General features: G+C 39.1%; 1 protein-coding gene across 3 annotated transcripts in view; it reads left to right on the forward strand.

The window, feature by feature from the left end:
- LOC120236079 (coiled-coil domain-containing protein 30-like) overlaps positions 1 to 19,144 on the forward strand; it is an 80,336-nt gene that overhangs the window by 17,041 nt on the left and 44,151 nt on the right. For all 3 annotated transcript variants that reach the window (XM_039238710.1, XM_039238709.1, XM_039238711.1), the window contains exons 6-8: positions 3,920 to 4,163; positions 10,021 to 10,200; positions 18,344 to 18,553. In XM_039238710.1, coding sequence (XP_039094641.1) covers positions 3,920 to 4,163; positions 10,021 to 10,200; positions 18,344 to 18,553 — 634 coding nt within the window. The remainder of the gene's footprint in view (positions 1 to 3,919; positions 4,164 to 10,020; positions 10,201 to 18,343; positions 18,554 to 19,144) is intronic.

Below are 19,144 nucleotides of genomic sequence, written 5' to 3' on the forward strand. Positions count from 1 at the left end.
ATTCATAAGTTTATCAAAGCATTTTTATAACAGCTGATTAAAAATCTTTGTCAGATAATTCTGATATGTTGGTTTTTTCATCTATTGTTGCCTTTTATCCTTTTCCTGTATTTTGCAATGAGGAGTAATTTTTTATTAGATCAGAATATTTGGGGTATTATGAGACTCTAGGTCTTAGTCACACCTTCAGTTAAGCTGGCTTCTTCTAATACTCCTGTGGCAGGGGGAGTAGGAGGGTGCTGCCTCACTACCACCCCAGGCAGGGTAGAAGTCCATGTTCCGCATCAACCTCCATGGACACCCAAGGAAAGGAGAGGGTCCTCATTACTGCTAGTGAGGATGGGAGTCCTTACTCTCCACCAGGCCTCTGCTTAGACTGCTCTGGCTGTGAGGGGGAGGAATGCCTTGTTACTGCTACCACTGGGTCTCCACGACACCACACGGAGGTGAGTAGGGGGATCTTGTTATTCTGGGCAGTGGTGAAAGCTCTTACTCTCCACTAGTCCTCCTCTGACATCACCACAGTGGAAAGGGAGAAAGGGTCTATTCACTGCCAGGTGAGAATGAAAGACTCTCCATGTCTGTTACTGCTTGGCAGGGATGAAAGTCCCTGCTCCCTGTTGGCCTGTGACAGCACCCCAATGGGTATTTGGGGTGCCTCATTATAGCCTGGTGAAGGTGGAAGTATAGGCTCCCAACCTGACCTTTGCTGACATGGGTGAGGGTGGGGCCACAATTTTCTTCTGTGGCGTTTGGAGTAAAGCAGATACTGTCCACAAGTTTTCTTACCTGTTTTACTGTCCATTTCCTGGTCCTCAATACTTGTTGGTGCCGTGTGGGTTGCTGGTTTCTCCACCTGCAAGTCTAGGATATTTGAAGTAAAAAGAAAACCCAGGAGGCTCCCAGTCATGTCATTCCTCAGGGCCTGAGTACCCTAGCTAGTCTGCCTTCTCTCTACCTTTCTTCTCTACCTTCTTATGTCTGTCTTATATCTAATCTCCCTGTTTTTAGTTGTACTTGGTGGGAGACAGAGGGAAAAGTATGTTTACTCCATCTTCCTGGAAACAAGTTAGTTTTTCCATTTTAAAAATTACGAGGTATATGTTTACATTTTTCTAGTATTTAAGTGTATCTGGCTTCCAGGGGAGTAGGAAAAGGAAAAGAGTTTATGGAGGATGGAAAACATCATTGTTATTTTATCAGAAATTTAATTTTAAAGCATTTTATTCTTTGTTTCATATTGTTTTATATATTTTAATATATCTTTTTTTTAAGTTTATTTATTTCAAGAGAGACAAGGAGAGTGGGCAGGGGAGAGACAGAGAGGGAGACAGAGAATCCCAAGCAGGCTCCACACTGTCAGTGCAGAGCTCTATATGGGGCTGAAACCCATGAACCATGAGATCATGACCTGAACAAAAACCAAGGATCATTAATTGATTGAGTCACCCAGGTGCCCCTAGTTTGAATATATTATCTTTTAAAAACTACTGAGTCCAAAATAAAATATTTAATTCTCTTTTTTTAATACAATGCTAAAGGAATTTTAAAACGGAAAAATAGATTCCCTAGACATAATTTTTCCCCTGTTCCTCTCCAGTTTTTTCTGTATATACATTTCTCATGGTATTATATATGTTTATACACATATACATACACATATATAGTTTATTGTCCGACCATTTTACTTTAATTAAAGTATTTTTCATGTTGATGAATAGTCTTTATTCCACTTTCAAGTTGATTTATCTTTAATTCTCTCAGCCATTTCTGTGTCTCCATTTAATCACTGTTTTAAATAGCATGCTTATGATCATTATTATACATTCAGCTCTTTCCTTCTCATGAATTATTCTACTGCAGTAAATTCATTGGTATTCAATTATTCAGTCAAAGGGTCTGAACATTTTTATGGCTCTTGATCTGTACTGCCAAATTGCCTTCCTGAAGAATCTGAGCACCAGCTATGATTTGTGAAGCACGCTATGCTAGGCTCCAAGGGAGCTGAAACAAATTTAAAATGAAGGAGCAAAAATAAAATGGTCATGCTTGTATTCATACTACTTTTCATCCACACTAACTACTGAAGGTGTATTCCCTCCCCTCGGCTTCTGTGTCTCATGGTCTCTTGGTTTCCCTCCTCCCTCCATCCCTGGCTTCTCAGCCTCCTCTCCAGGCTTTCATTCCCCTGCCTGTTCTTACTCGTCTTTAGGCTCCTATCTAGCATGGTCCTCCTCCTCTGACTTCCCGCCTTCTCCTTGGCTCATGCTATCCCATCCCAAGGCTTCTGCTCATATTTTTCTGTGTCTGTATCTTCACCAGAGGCACCCTTCCAGTTTACATTCCCATTCCCCCTTCTTGGTCTCTCTGCCCAGACATGTCATCCTTTATTGCTTTTTCTCTCTCCCCTGCCACAGCCAGTTCATGACAACTTTTATCAATATTGTGTTCTAAATATCTCTAGAATCCACCACTTGTTTCCACCCCCACCATCTTGTTCTAGTCACTATGGTTTATCACATGGATCACTATGGTAATCTCTGGTTCCTGCCACGTGGCATCCAAATGATCTTTCTAAAAGATGTTCTCTCTTTTGTCTCTGGGCCTTTACCCATTTTATTTTTTAAGTCAAACTCGAACACCCTTTTTTTCTCTGTTCTCATCTATATCAGCACCTTCTCCCAACACACATTCACACATGCAAGTATGCACACACCTGTCCCTTTATGTTTGCCCAGTTTGTGCCTACTTATCCATCAGGTCTCGGATTACTTACTACTAGTTTAATCTATTCACTTAATTACTTATCTTTTTTCTCACTAAATTGTAAGTCTTTAGCGCAGGGATATGTCCTAGTGCCTACCAAAGTGCCCGTTGCTTATTGAGTAATTTAAAAAAATCTTTAGGGGCATCTGGGTGGCTCAGTTAGTTAAGCAACCAACTTTGGCTCAGGTCATGACCTCACGGTTCATGAGTGTGAGCCCCACCTTGGGCTCTGTGCTGACAGCTCAGAGCCTGGAGCCTGCTTCAGATTCTCTGTCTCCCTCTCTCTCTGTCCTTCCCCTGTTTGCACTCTCTCTGTCTCTCTCTCTCTCAAAAATAAATAAAATAAACATTTTTAAAAATAACAAATAATAGGGGAGCCTGGGTGGCTCAGTTGGTTAAGCAGCCGACGTCAGCTCAGGTCATGATCTCACGGTTTGTGAGTTCGAGCCCCGCGTTGGGCTCTGTGTTGACAGCTCAAAGCCTGGAGCCTGCTTGGGATTCTATGTCTCCCTCTCTCTCTTCCCCTCCCCTGTTAGTGCTCTGTCTCTCTCTGTCTCTCAAAAATAAATAAACATTAAAAAATATTTTAATAACAAATAATAAAAATTTTAAAAAATCGTTAAGTATGCCCAATGCCATACTTAAAATTGAAAACTGAAAAACTCACTTAAACTGGTTGTTTCGGTATAGACAAAAATCTCTCTTGGGTCATCTCCCTGTATGTGAGTTTATAAAAAAAATGACTCATTTGTTTTTCAAGTTTATGTATGAGAGTAAGATAACTGTTCTGCTGTAGAATTCAAATTGGAGGGGCACCTGGGTGGCTCAGTTGGCTAAGCATCCAATGTAGGCTCAGGTCATGATCTCACAGTTCATGGGTTCGAGCCCCACGGGGGTGTTCTGTGCTGACAGCTCAAAGCCCAGAGCCTGCTCAGATTCATTTTCTCCTCCCTCTGCCCTTTCCCTGCTCATTTTCTCTCATTCTCTCTCTCTCTCTCTCTCTCTCAAAATTAAATAAACATTAAAAAAATTTTTTTTTAAAGAATTCAAGTTAGAAAATTTGCTTGTAGTACTGGTAGGGGTTTTTTTCCCTCCATATTCTGCTACTGTAATGAACATTTTGACAGTTTTTTGTTGTTGTATTTGCACCAAGTCCTGAACTAGGAGAAAGTAAACAGAAGGAAATTCCAGAGGAGTCAGTAGAGGAGGGCACTTTGCCAAGAGAGGGGCAGAAGGAGGAGGACTCACAACAGAACCAAGATATGAAAAGCGAAGAACAACAGTTGACCTTGAAGCCTGAGGAAATTGTGAGGCTTAGAGAAAAGCTGAATCATGTAAATCAGAGCCTCCTTCAGTCTCAGAGCTCTGGGGATAGTTCAGATGACAGTGGCACCCAGGTAGGTGCTGTAATCACACACTCTGACTGGGTCTGTTTCCTCCGGTCAGCTGTGGCTATAGGCGTAATTTTTATATCAGCATCAATGTGTATTGTTAAGCAAGCTCATAACTGTGGTCTGAATGGTAATAAAATAGCAACCAGAATCTGAACTAAGCCCTGTCATTGATGCACTTTGTTATAAAGGGCTCTTAGGCTCCCTTTAGGCTCCATAGGAAGGAATGCTGATGGGTTGTCAATGTCTGCCCTTGGGAGGTAAAATCATGAAGGGCAGGATTTGTGCCACATTTTCTGTTCATTGCACCTAGCTTACATGTACAGAATACTTTGTTTGGGTGGGGAAGAGACCACAGACTTGGAATTCAGTTTGGCTTTTGCCATTTACTAGAGATCTACCTGCTGGAGAGATCAAGAGAGTGACGACCAACCATGCTTCAGCTCTTACAGCTCAGTTTTGCAGGTTTTCTCTTGTACCAACTAAGATTTGCCTACACATACCTTTCTAGGAATTTATTTTGAGATCCACAGAGGGAAGCCTTTGTACACATAGGTAAACTAACTTCAAAAGACTGCTAATAGGCATTTTAAAATGGATTCAAGTGTATATTTAGAAAAAAAAAAGGCAGAGTAATAGTAAAGGAAGTCAAAAAAGCATTTGAAAAGAAATTCAGATATAGTCTGAAAACTAGGCAAGTCACAGTAAAGAAAGAAAATAGATACCTGAGAGGAGATTCAGATACATTTGAAAGAGAAGGAAGACTCTGGGTTTCTTTAGAAGCCTAGAGTGATCTAGGACATCAAGTGTTCAAAAAGAAGTTCATTTTATTTTATTTTTTCCAAATAGTTTATTGTCAAATTAGTTTCCACAAAAAAAAAGAAGTTCATTTTAAATCCCCCATGCCTTCCCTTTATTGGGAAGTGACCCAGTGAGTGTAGGCGGCTTGAAAAGAGGCTCAGCGCTGTGGTCACAAAGATTATAAAATCTTTGTTTGTGAGCTTAAAATGATCAATGCACATACAGAATAATGAGTTGGAGAGTATGAGAAGTAACACCCTGGTTAATTTATTAATTTTATTTAATTTATCCTTTCTCATTATTTGAAGAATCATTTCTCACTACCCAGGAGGGAGGTGAAAAACTATTAAATATATATGAATTATATGGGAAATCTGGGCAAATAGCCACTTTCTGAAAGGACAAATAGTCTTTTATACCACATGGCTTCTTAGGGTTTTACTGAATTCTTGCAGAGTTCAGTAATTTTATTCCACAATAAGGACTTTGAATTACTGAAAGAAGACTAAGTTGCTCTTACTCATTTATTCAACTCTTGTTAATTGAGCATCTATGACATGCCAGGCCCTGTGTTAGAGCACATACAACAGGAAACAAGATAGATGTGAGCCTCATGGGAAAAAATAACATATTCGTGTTTTGAACTTTACATTTCCCAAAACAATACAACGCACATTATTTCATTTACTTCTTTAAGCAGGCAAGGATTTTAGACAGACTTTAATTTTTCTGCAGTGTGCTGTGCAGTGATAATTTCAGAACCTTTTTCTGTGTAAAGGGTGCTTGGATCTACTGGTGGCTATAAATTGTTCTACTTTTTAGTTCTCGTGTATGTGAGGTTTTTGGTCTTCACCCCCGTTGTCAGATTATAGTGTCTAATGCCTACCTGATTATCCAACCAATTTCATAACATACGAATATACATACATAACATACACATTTAAGCAACTATAGCTCGGGGCATCTGGGTGGCTCAGTCAGTTAAGCGTCTGACTTTGGCTCAGGTCATGATCTCACTGTTGGTTAGTTCGAGCCCTGCGTCAGCCTCTGTGCTGACAGCTGAGAGCCTGGAGCCTGCTTTGGATTCTGTGTCTCCCTCTCTATATATACTTTCCCTGCTCCTATTGTCTCTCAAAAAAAAAAATAAATGTTTAAAACATTGTTTAAGTGACTACAGCTTGAGACTAGATATTAGACTTTAAAGAATGCTTATTGATAGTAAATACATAGAAAGAGAATGGTGAGAGCCTCTTTTATGAGAAAGTATATGAGCTCTATTGTTCATATGTATATGTGACATCATTTGTGGCTGTTGATTGCCTTTGGTGACTTGATTTCTGCTATTCAACGGTGTTCCAGGTACAGTTATAATAACTGAATTCTAGATGATTAATTTCCCAGTATTTGTGAAATACACTGGAATCACCATTAATTATCTCAATATTATAGGGTTAAAATCTAGTTTCATAGTTTTACATAGCATTATTGAATATTTACTTATGTTCCAGGCATTATACTAAATACCTTGTGTATATTAAGCAACACAAGAAGACAGGATATTATTGTTGCCACTTTATAGATGAGGAAACTGAGGTTTTAGAGAGGTTAAATAATTTTCCCAGAATAACACATTGTGGTGGAACCTGGGTCTGTCTACTCTAGACCTTGACCTTTTAGCTGCTATTTGATTTGTTTCCCCTGCTGAGAAATTCAAAGAAAGCATACAGTTCTCACATAGAGCTAATTTCCTAAGGAAGGCTGACAAGCTGTCTCCCAAAAGGCCTCTCAGGATGTCTCCTATAGATTATCTTGGTGAATTTATTCAGGGTTTGGCCCTTAGGCTTGTAGGCTCCAAAACTCGATGTATTAGTCCCCCTAGAATGGATCTGTATCTTGAGGATAAACTCAAACCAAATTTTCAAGACTATTGGGTAAAAATCAGAATGCCTGTTAGTGATTATTCCGTAATGATTAATCATAATTATCACTTGAACATGTTTAAATGAACAGCATGTTTACCTGTAGAGAGCAAAGAAAAATCAAAATCTGAAGGATGTTTGCCAAGTAGAGAGTCAGAACAAGTGGACTTTGTTGATTAACAGATTCACAGGTTGGACAGCCTGTTCCATCCACACTGGATAAGAATATTTAAGGTTCATAGGCTTTAATTGTTTCCACAAAAGGAATGATCTTGTCACTGGAACCAGTATATGGATTTGGTTCATATTAAATTTTTCTTTTGTGAAGACAATATTTTAAAATATTAAAAGCTAGACTTTAAGCCTATAAAATTAAGATAATTAATGCTGGCTCCATTTTTATTTCTTTTAATTCTTAAGGAATTATGAATTCCTTAAGATGGAAGAGACATTACCCATCATCTGGGCTCATGCCTTTAATTTGCAGATGAGTCAGCTGAGACTCGGAGAGGATAATTGACTTAATAAATCCGTTGATTGATCAAGAAAGGATGCTTATGTACTTTACTTTGCACCCCTACAGGGTCCCTAGTAGGCTGAGTGAGTCTAACTGTCTCCCTAATAAATTTCTGCCGGGAAGCAATTTACATGTGAGGAAAAAATAGAGACCCTTTAAAATAGAGGCCACTTATGCTCAGCATCCCTCCTCATCAGGGAAATACAAATCAAAACCACACTGAGATACCACCTCACGCCAGTCAGAGTGGCTAAAATGAGCAAATCAGAGAACTCTAGATGCTGGCGAGGATGTGGAGAAACGGGCACCCTCCTACACTGTTGGTGGGAATGTAAACTGGTACAGCCTCTCTGGAAAACAGTGTGGAGGTTCCTCAGGAAACTAACAATAGAACTCCCCTATGACCCAGCAATAGCACTGCTAGGCATTTACCCAAGGGATACAGAAATGCTGAGGCATAGGAGCACATGTACCCCAATGTTCATAGCAGCACTCTCCACAATAGCCAAAACATGGAAAGAACCTAAGTGTCCATCAACAGATGAATGGATCAAGAAGATGTGGTTTATCTATGCCATGGAATACTACATGGCAATGAGAAACAATGAAATCTGACCATGTGTAGCAACACGGATGGACCTTGAGGGTGTTATGCTGAGCGAAATAAGTCAGGCAGAAAAGGACAAATATCATATGTTTGCACGTATAGGAGGATTAGGAGGAACTTGACGGAGGAACAAGGGGGAGAAGAAGGGGGGAAATGGTGGGGGAAAGGGAGAGAGGCAAACCATGAGAGACTCTTGAATGCTGACAAAAACTGAGGACTGATGGATGTGGGGGGGAGGGGGGAGGGGCATGGAGGAGGACACTTGTGGGGATGAGCACTTAATGTTATGTGGAAACTAATTTGACAATAAACTATTTGTAAAAATAGAATAAAATAAAATAAAATAGAGGCCACTTGACTGGTTGACAGGTAGTTTCTTTCATGAAAAATAGTTTGCATTTCTACTCTGGCCAGTGACTTGACTAGAAAATATAGGCAAGGAAAACTATCTTCTGGCTATTCTCATCTTTGAAATAGGCAAACAACTTCCATATGTTGGCATAAAGGGGGTGCTTCTCTTGTATATCTATGGGCAGTGCCCATATGGGCTGCTGACTACTAACTGATTATTAAAAGCAGGTGTTGGGGCACCTGGGTGGCTCAGTCGGTTAAGCATCCAACTTTGGTTCAGGTCATGATCTCACAGTTCATGGGTTTGAGCCCTGCATTGGGCTCTGTGCTGACAGCTAGCTTAGAGCCTGGAGCCTGTCTTTGGATTCTGTATCTCCCTCTCTTTCTGACCCTCCCCTGCTCACGCTGTCTCTCTCTGACTCTCAAAAATAAATAGCAAACATTTAAAAAACTTTTTTTAATAATAATAGAAGCTGGTGTTGTCAAATAGTTAATTAAGAAGCTGGACTGGTGATCAAGGCTTTCCAGGCTTCAGAACTCTTGTTTCAGTTGGAACAGAAGTCAGTTAAAATAAAATTAGGTAGTGTCACTGACACATGCTGAGTTCTTGCATGCATTATCTTACTTATCCTTTACTCCATCCAGCAGTTACCATTATTACCCCCATTGTAAGATGAGGCAAATGAAAAGCAGAAAGACTGAGGAACTTCTCTAAGACAGATTCAGGACTGAAACCCAGATGTATCTAATTCCAAAGCTAGGGTTCTTAACAACTACATTATAATTTCATTAAAGATTTTTTTTTCCTGGGGATCTTAGACACATGAAACTCTGGGACAAGCAAATTTAACTTAGACTGCCTTTTTGACTACACCAAGATAGGAAAAGAAGAGCTTAGAAGACTTGGACAATTTTGCGTTGCAGTTCTGTTGTAAGCAAGAGACATGGGCTTTCTGGGAAGTCATGGACAGGAAGTACACTGGACCAAGACTCAGGAAACTCTAAATATATATTATCTGTTGAACTGGGTACAGTTGAATTCTTTATCTCCACTGCACACTGATGTGAGCCTACCTTCTAGAAAATCCAAGTGACTTCTCCTTTGGTCAAGGTGATTTTATTGCTCTGGAGACCTGACAGGAGGGTGTTGTGTGGTTGTCAAATAGTAACTGAAGAAGAATCATCTGGTAGTAACAGGAAAGTGATGAGGAAGGCTGACAACTTAAGATCTTCTTCTAACTGTTCTATTTCTTTTTGCCAACAGATACCCCCCCACACACACAAACACTGCATACATATTCATGCTTTCCTTCTTCACATATAGGCTCTTTGAAACTTCCATTGAAATATTTTACCCTAAAATGGTCCATGCTTCTGTTTCCCTTCACTGATGTGAAAAATAAGAAAGTTAGTTGTCTTTGCCTCACTGCTTTGCCTAAATAATTTCTTTGATATTTTCACTCGAAAATAACAAGAGTTAGATCACATGAACATGTACCAACTAGACATAAATATAAAAAGAGTAATTTGCTGTAGGTAAGCCAACTCCAAAAATATTTACCTGTGAATAATCAGGTGCTGACATTTCTGCTTCTGACAGCTGGAACCCACATTTCACCAATATTCCTTTAAATTGTCCATGTTTCTCTTTTAAAATGTTTGTTTTAGTATCCATCATCCAGAGAAAAACAGAAATACCAGCAGCAAGAGGACGTACAACAGCTTCGCCAGAATTTGCACCGGATCCAGATTCTGTGCAACTCAGCTGAGAAAGAACTCCGGTATGAGCGAGGAAAGAACTTGGACTTGAAGCAACATAATAGCTTACTTGAGGAAGAAAGCATTAAGGTAACTCTAGTGGGCATATCCTTGATTGGAGGGTCTCAACTGCTCAGTTGGCTCTGCGGATAAATAAATTAGAACTCCTCAGTGGTGTAACTCGTGATAGGATCCACAGATAGTGGACAACGTGAGCTCTCTGATAATTCACTCTGACTTTGCCTGACCAAGTAGGTACACAGCTCAGTTGTTTCTCTGCTTGGAAGCTGTGTGTATACTGTCAACCTGTCAATGTGAAACACTACACAATCTTGTGAAATCGTTAGCTACAACTTTTAACACTCAATTTGAATGACCTGATCCCAAACACTGGTGGTCCTGACCTAGTTCTAGCTGTAGTCTTACCTATTCCTTAAGAGATGTATCCATTGGTGGAATCAAATATCAACTGCATCAAGGTGCACTTCACAGGAGAGCAAACTTGTTCTTCCTGACTCAAGACCATCAAAAAGTTAGGAGGACATCCCCCAACATGCTTGTTTTAAAATAGTCTATGGTGGAGTGCCTGGGTGGCTTAGTCATTAAGTATCTGACTTCGGCTTAGTCATGATCTCACAGTTTGTGCGTTCAAGTCCTACATTGGGTGAGCATGAGCCCCATTTCGGGTGAGCCCCACTTCCTCTCTCTCTCCCTCTACCCCTCATGGGATTCTCTCTCTCTTTCTCTCTCTCTCTCTGCCCCTAGCTTACTTGTACCCTCTCACTCTAAAACAATAAACAAATAAAATAATCTATGGAGAACTGTCATCCAGGGAGTCTTTTAATTTTGTGAACCATGTAAATATTCAAACTGGACCATCATGTAATGTAGTGCTTTCTTTTAATTGAGGTTCAATTCTGTAAACATATATTAGGGACCTAGTTTCTGTAAGTCTCCATCTAATTTCTGAAATTCAGCATTCAACAAATATGTACTAAGCATCAGTCATATCCTAGGCACACAATCTTGTTGATAATAAGGGTTTAGTTGTAGGTAAAACCAGTATAATTCTTATCCCCTGGTCAATAGGGACCCATCCAGGGTCAAATCGTGCCTGCTTTTTGTTTTTGTAAATAAAGCTTTATTGGCACACAGCCATGCCTGTTTGTTTACATATTATAGGTGGCTGCTCTTGCACTGCAACAGCAGATTTGAGTAGTTCTGACAGAGACCATGTGGCCCACAAAGACTAAAATATTTACTCTCTTGACCTTTTATAGGTAAATTCATAACATCCAGTGAGGCGGGAACAAGGTACTTTATTCAAAAAGTGACATAAAAATGAATTAAGGGACACCTGGGTGGCTCAGTCTGTTGAGCATCCGATTCTTGATTTCAGCTCAGGTGATGGTCCCAAGGTCGTAGTATCGAGCCCTGTGTCGGGCTCTACACTGAGTGTGGCGCCTGCTTAAGATTCTCCCTCTGCTCCTCTCCCCTGATCACAGGCGTGTTGTCTCTCTCTCTCTCTCTCTCTCTCTCTCTCTCTCTGTCTCTTACTCTCTCTCAATAAAAATAAAAAAACAAGATAAAATTTTAATAAATGAATTAAGACAGGTCCCTACATTTTAGGAACTCACGATCTAGTAAAGGAGATATAGACAAAAACAAGTAGTCATTCATGTCAAACTTTAAGGGAAGACCTTCTAGGGAGTGAGTCCTAATGATTCAGGATTATTTGAATAAACCTCTTTATCCTTACTCCTCAAGATTTTTTGAATATTGATCATATGCTCACAGGCCTTTGTTGTTTTAAATTAAATTCCAAACCTTTATCACGTTTCCTTGTAAGTCAGCCTTTTACTTTTCCTTTCAAAAACATTTCTGAGATCATTTTAACTAACTCTGAAAATATTCAAGCAATACTACATCTTTCTCAAGATGTAATGATCAGAACAACACAGATTATGATGCCTTATCTGTGGCTGACACCGTAGAAAGTTTTGTTGAATTAATGAATGAATCCTTTAGGGATGGGTAAATGATAAATTGGTAAAAGGAGAAGATATATTTTGTTCTGTTTTAAATCCCCTTCATGGTGGGGTAAAATATCGGCCATTTCAGTCATGAGACATCAGTGTTTTGGGTGGTCCCTTAGGCCAGGCACCTAAGCAAAGTCATATACAAGAGCCAACTACCTTTTATTGACAGTTTGTCTGCTTTATCTCTTATAAACCTGCCTATAGCCCCGAAGGGTCAGTATTTTATAAATGAGAAACTGTTCAATATTGCGAAGCTAACAAATCATGGAGTCAGAATTTAGATTCAGGTATGTTTCTCTTTTCCCTATATAGAGTTATCTTTCCATATTACACCTCTTCTCAATTTGGGATCATTTTGGAACCTCAGCTTTACACACTCAGAACTCACTTTTTAAAATCGACTCAGAGAGGTGCTTGGGTGGCTCAGTCGGTTAAGCCTCTGACTTTGGCTCAGGTCATGATCTCACAGTTCATGAATTCGAGCCCCATGTCATGCTCTGTGCTGACAGCTCAGAGCCTGGAACTTACTTCGGATTCTGTGTCTCCCTCTCTCTCTGTCCCTCCCCTGCTCACGCTCTGTCTCTCTCTCTCTCAAAAATAAATAAACATTAAAAAAAAATCCACTCAGAGATGATCAAATTCTGGGGCTCTGGCTAATGTTAGGCATACTTATAAGACTGGTTAAGAAACCAGAGTATGGGGCGCTTGGGTGGCTTAGTTGGTTGAGTGCCCAACTCTTGATTTTGATTCATGTCATGATCCCAGATTGTGGGATCAAGCCCCAAGTTTGGCTCGGCACTGAGCATGGAGCCTGATTAAGAGATTTCTCTCTGTCTCTCTCTCTGCCCCTTCTCCACTTACATGCATATACATATACATACTCTCTCTCTCAAATAAGAAAGAAACCAGAGTATTAATTTATTACTTTTAAACCATCAGAAAGCACATAAGTGTATAGTTTAACAAATTGTTCTAGAGTACCCATCTAACCACCACCCAGGATGAGAAACAGCACATTGCCCGCACGCCTGCCTCTTTTCCATCATAATCCTATCCCCTTCCCATTATAGCAGTAACCACTAATCTTAATTAATAAGTCTCTTGCTTTACTTTATAGTTTCACCACCTGTGAATCTCAAACAAAATAGCTTTCCCTATCCTTGAATATTTTACAAATACAATAAATGAGTATATGCACCTTCTATATTTTTATGACCTACTTGGTTTGGAACGTTCATCCATGTTGTGGTGTATAGCTATTGTTCATCCATTTTCTTTGCAGTATAGTATTCCACCATAAGAACTTGCCATCACATATTCTTTCTATGGTTTATGGACATCACATATGTTTCTAGCCTGGGCTATTAAGAAGAATGCTATAGGCTTGCAGAGCTTCAGGCAGAAAGTTGTTTTTGCCATCACCAGCACTGAGACGCTGTACTGGATCCTCTTACTGGTGCTTGAACATCCCAACCGATAATTAAAAAGGCCCTCCTACATGCACATATCATTGGCCATAATAGTGTTTGCTCCACTGTTGTCTCTTTCAATCAATACCAGCATGACCAAAACGCCACATGTTAGCCCTAGGTCTGATGATCACAAGTCCCAGAGGCCTTTAGCTTTCTTGGACTGTGGAAGAGGTGGACAATATATTATGAAAAGACTTGTACCTTTTCTATTTACAGTAAGAAGTTTAGGTTTCAAAACTCTGAACTAATCCAGTGCACCAAATATTCTAACACTTGATTTCTTCTTTTCCCTGATTTCTTCTTCTAGTCATTAGATCTGTCTGTGTCTTACTGAGTTTTTCATGGCTGTGTTGTTTGTTTTTTTAACCTCTTAATCCCCTTCACCTCTTTTGCCTATCTGCCCCACCTTACTCCCTCCTGGTAATAACGAGTTTGTTTTTTGTATTTATGAATCCATTCTGTTTGGTTTGGTTTGGTTTGTGTTTCAGATTCCCCATATAAGTGAAATCATATGTCTTTCTCTATCCGTGGCTACATTGTTCTTGAAAAATGAAAGTTCCAGGCTATCTAATAGGTTAGAGTGCCCTATGAGAAGAAATCAAGATTTAGTAGATTTGTTCCTGTCAATGAAGTTTCAAAAGCCATACCAATCCTCCAAAATAAAATGAGAAAATTAAAAAAATTTTAAAAAAAAGGAGAGAGAGAAGTTGAGCGGGTTTAGAGTAGTAGAGGGAGATCAAAGATTTTTACTGGGAGGCTTATTAAAGCTTGATCTAGAATTCTTTTTGGTAATACCAAAAACTCTAACTTATTACACTAGTTTTTCCTCTTGATCTACATTGACCCACCAATGATATCGAGAGATATTACTTGTAGGGTGTAACTTCTTCATTTCTATACACATTCATTTCTACTCTGTTTAATACATTATTTTGATCATTTTTACATGGCTGTTAACATTTTTGGAGATGGCATAGCTGGTCTTCAGAAATTAATGCACAACGAGGTATCATAAGCTTAGCACTCTGGATGCTTGAGTAGGTTTTATCCAAGGATCTTTGCTTTAAAACAGAGACTATAAGAGCACATTATTTCAGATACATTCATTTATTGAATGTAAGACTCTTTCCTCAACAGTGAGATGGACAAAAGGATCTGAGTAACGCCGCTACTTTTTTAAAAAAACTGCTGCTATGAACCTTCGCATACATGTATGCCGGTGTCCGCAGTATGTATTTCTCTAGGAAAGGCGTGGGAGTAGAATTATTGTGTTGTAAGGTATGTGTACGTCAACTCCTGTCTACCAGTTTATACTCCCACCAGCAGGTAGGAAGGTTCCTGTTGCTCTGCATCCTCACCAACTCTTGGTATTGTCAGACTTTAAAATTTCTGCTAATCTCATATACATGTACGGCAGTAGCTCCTAGAAGTTTTAGTGTGCATTCCCCTGTTTACAAATGAAGATGAGTGGCTTGAGTGTGCAGGCTGAGCTCTCTCTTCTGTTCCATTGCTCTGTTTTGTCTATTCTCGTGCAATAGCATGCTATCTTAATTATTTTAGCATCATGTAAATCTTGATGTTTAATAGAGCACAACTTTTCATCTTGTTGTTCTTGTTCTAGGATACCTTGGCTATTCTTGCCCATTTGAAATTTAAATTTTGTCATCAGTTTGTCAAGTTACACGTGCATACCCACATGCACTCACACACAACATATATATATACTAACACGTAACCTTTTGGGATTTATACACTGAATTTATACACTAAATCTACAGATAAATATGGACAGAGTTTAAATCTTTACAATATTGAATCGTCTACAAAATATGTGTATATTATACTTAGGTCTTCTTTCATTTTTCCCAATATCATAATTTTCTTTGTGGAGATCGTATACATGTTTTATGTTAGATGCATTCCTAGATGCTGATAGTGTCCATACTATTGTAAATAGTCACTTTAAGAAATTTCATTTTCTATCTATCACTAATACATAAAAATGCCATGAATTTTTCCTAATAAAAACCTTGCCATTCTTTTAAATTGCTTCTTATTATTGATGCTTATATTATTTTGTATTTTATATGCAAGCAATCATATCATCTAAGAATAAATATAATTTTCTTTCTTTCCTTCCATATGTTACACCTTTCATTCTTTTTTCTTGTCTAAGCAGTGGCTAGTACAGTGCCAAATAGAACTGGTGAGAGTGTGTAACATTTTCTCATTCCCAGCCTCAAGGAAAAAGTTCTAAAATATCAGTTAGTATGCCTTGTAGGGGTTTTTAAATAGACATTTTTTTATCACATTAAGAAAATTCTTTTATAGGGTTCATCCAATGTTTTTTGATGAGTACATTGTTGAATTTCATCAAATTCTTTTCTGCATAATTTTTTGAGAAGATAAGATTTTTATGTTCTGTTAATATGGTGAATTACATTGACTGATTTTCTAATGCTAACTCAACTCTGCATTCCTGGGATAAACCCATCTTTGTCCCAAATTATTATCCTTTTTCTACATTGCTGATATTTGCTTGCTAGTATTTCTTTGGAATTTTTGCATGTTAGTTCATAAATGAGACTGGCCTGTCATTTTTCTCTCTTAAAACAACCACATCGAACTTTAGCATAAAGGTTACCCCAGCTCCTTAACATAATCTGGGTAACATACCTTCATTTTTTGTTCTCTGAAAGAATTTGTAAGAGTAAATTACAATTAGGGCACTTGGAGCACCTGGGCAGCTCATCGGTTGAGTCTGACTCTTGATTTCGAGACTCAGATCGAGCCCCATGTTGAGCTCTGTGCTGACAGAGCAGAGCCTGCTTGGGATTCTCTTTCTCCCTCTCTCTCTGCTCCTCCCCCTCTCTCTGCTCCTCCCCAACTTGTGCACACTCTCTCTCTCTCTCAAAAATAAAGACACTTTTTTTAAAAAGAGTAAATTACAACTATTTCTTCTTTAATAATTATAAGAACTCATTTCTGAATCCTTCTGATTCTAGAGTTTTCTTTTCAGAAAATTTTCAATTACTGATTCAGTTTTTTACTAGTTATATGAAGTCACATTTTTTATTTCTTCCTGTATGAACTTTGGTATATTTTATTTTTATAGAAATTTTTTTCATTTAAAATTTCAAAATTTTTATTAAAGTTAGTCATCAATTTTTAAAAATGGAGATGACCTTTTTTACTTCATGATACTAAATAACCTGAGATTTAAAAGAGGTTGGCAAAGACCAGATCATAGAAGGCCAGGTAAGCTGCTGGGATTTGTTTCCACAGTTTCAAGGAAGCCTGAAAGATTTAAGCAGTGGAGTGAATAGTTCAATCTATGTTTTTATTTTTTTATTTTTTTTTAATGTTTTATTTATTTCTGAGAGAGAGAGAGACAGTGTGAGCAGGGGAGGGTCAGAGAGAGAGGGAGACACAGAATGTGAAGCAGGCTCCAGGCTCTGAGCTAGCTGTCAGCACAGAGCCCCACGCGGGGCTCGAACCCACGAACCGTGAGATCATGACCTGAGCCGAAGTCGGACGCTTAACCGACTGAGCCACTCAGGCGCCCCTATGTTTTAATTTTTTTTAATTTATTATTTTTTTTTAATTTTTGTTTATTTCTGAGAGACAATGACAGCGTGAGCAGGGGAGGGTCAGAGAGAGAGGTAGGTACAGAATCTGAAGACAGGCTTCAGGCTCTGAGCTAGCTGTCAGCACAGAGCCTGACGTGGGGCTCAAACCCATGAACCATGAGATCATGACCTGAGCCAAAGTCGGACACTTAACCGACTGAGCCACTCAGGCGCCCCTCAATCTATGTTTTTAAAAGAACACTTTGGATGCAGTGTAGAGAACAGATTAAAGGGAGTAAAAATGGAAGTGGCAGGACCATGTCATTATTGAACAACCGAGGCTGGAGACCATGATTTTGGAGACGAGGGTGGTAGACACTGATGGGCCTATATGAGACATGTTGTGGACAGAGTGTGACAGCAGGTGCCAAATGGTCTTATGATGGGAAAGGAAGACTCAGGATGACTTTGAGACTACTGGCCTGAACAAAACCTTGGATGACGTCATCATTTACTGAAATCAGGAAATGATTTTTGATATGGACAGAATCAAGGAGTTTTATTTTGGCAGTAACAGGGCATAAAGATGGCATTTCAAATCGTGACAGTGAACCTAGGGAGAGAATGATCAACTCTCAAAGCCTAGGAGAGTCCAGTGATATTTAGAAGCTGGGTAGCATTAGAATAGTCTAGTCTACTCAAGAGACCAGGAAGGAACTGCAAGGAGATGAGAGAAAGCCAGAAAGTTTGGTATCACAGACTCCACGATAAGTTTCTGAGACAGAGGGGGTGAATACTGCCTAAGAGGTCAGTTGTCCACTGGATTCATTTTGGCAGTGGGGAGATGCATAGTGTCCCAGCATAAATAGTTTTGTGGAAGAGTGGGAATGAATGCCAGCTTGCAGTAGATTGAAAAAAAGGATGGAAATGTTTAGACCATACATGTGTAAAAACTTTTAGGAAAATTCTCCTGTCTGTCTGGCATCTGGCAAACCTTACTGACACACGACAGCTCCAGGGAGCTAATCAGCCATGTGACTTTCATTATTTCAGCTCATAGGGGACTGCACTGCTTGGAAAGTGCTTATTCTGGCTCACGTTCACGTTCTATCCACCCTTATTTCTGCCACTCTTGTTTATTCCCTACCTCTAGATCAAAATTGAACTAAAGCTGGCCCAGCAGAAGTTATTAGATAGTACAAAGATGTACTCTTCACTCATGGCCGAATGGAACCACTGTCAGCAGAAAATCAGGGAACTGGAGCTGGAGGTACTTACACAGGCTCAGAGCGTTAAATCACAGAACAGTCTGCAGGAAAATCTGGCTCAGGAGAAATCAAAAGTTGCTGATGCAGAGGAAAAGGTAATTATCCCCATGCTTAATAAGTAGCATATACTGGATACCACTACTGAAATCCTGTTTCCCTAAGGATTTTAAAAAGCAGATACGATGCAAACTTCCTAGAATTCTAGGGTTTTTCTTTGCTCATCCATGCCTTCCTCTCTTTCGACTTCATTTGCTCCTGCAGTTCCGGTAAATCTCAAGTTTCTTAAATGATATGAACTTGAAAAGATAAGTTTCATTAAAGCTATAGCATGAACTTAAAGTCACTGACTGAAACCATATGACTTTTGTTTTATAATGTAACATTTTAAAAGACTTATTCTCCTCTCATTTGTATTGTCTCTCTGTATGATTTTTATTTTGTAATTTTGGGGTGGATTTGTGTTGCAAAGTGAACCGTTTTTGAAATAACGCCCCTGCATTGTAGACTGGGCAACACCAGGTGGCAGTAGTATGTAACAGTTGTGCATTTTGATTGTGGGTTTGAGAGTCAAATCTCCCATAAAAACTAAATCCTTAAATAGATAAATAATTTAATCAAACCATGTAAATATAAAACAAACATCAAAAAGTCGATGACAGCAATCTTAAAATTATTCTCAAAAGCCT

This window comes from Hyaena hyaena, unplaced genomic scaffold, assembly GCF_003009895.1.
Source record: "Hyaena hyaena isolate Hyena2069 unplaced genomic scaffold, ASM300989v1 scaffold_144, whole genome shotgun sequence".
In the NCBI taxonomy this organism is placed as follows: domain Eukaryota; kingdom Metazoa; phylum Chordata; class Mammalia; order Carnivora; family Hyaenidae; genus Hyaena; species Hyaena hyaena.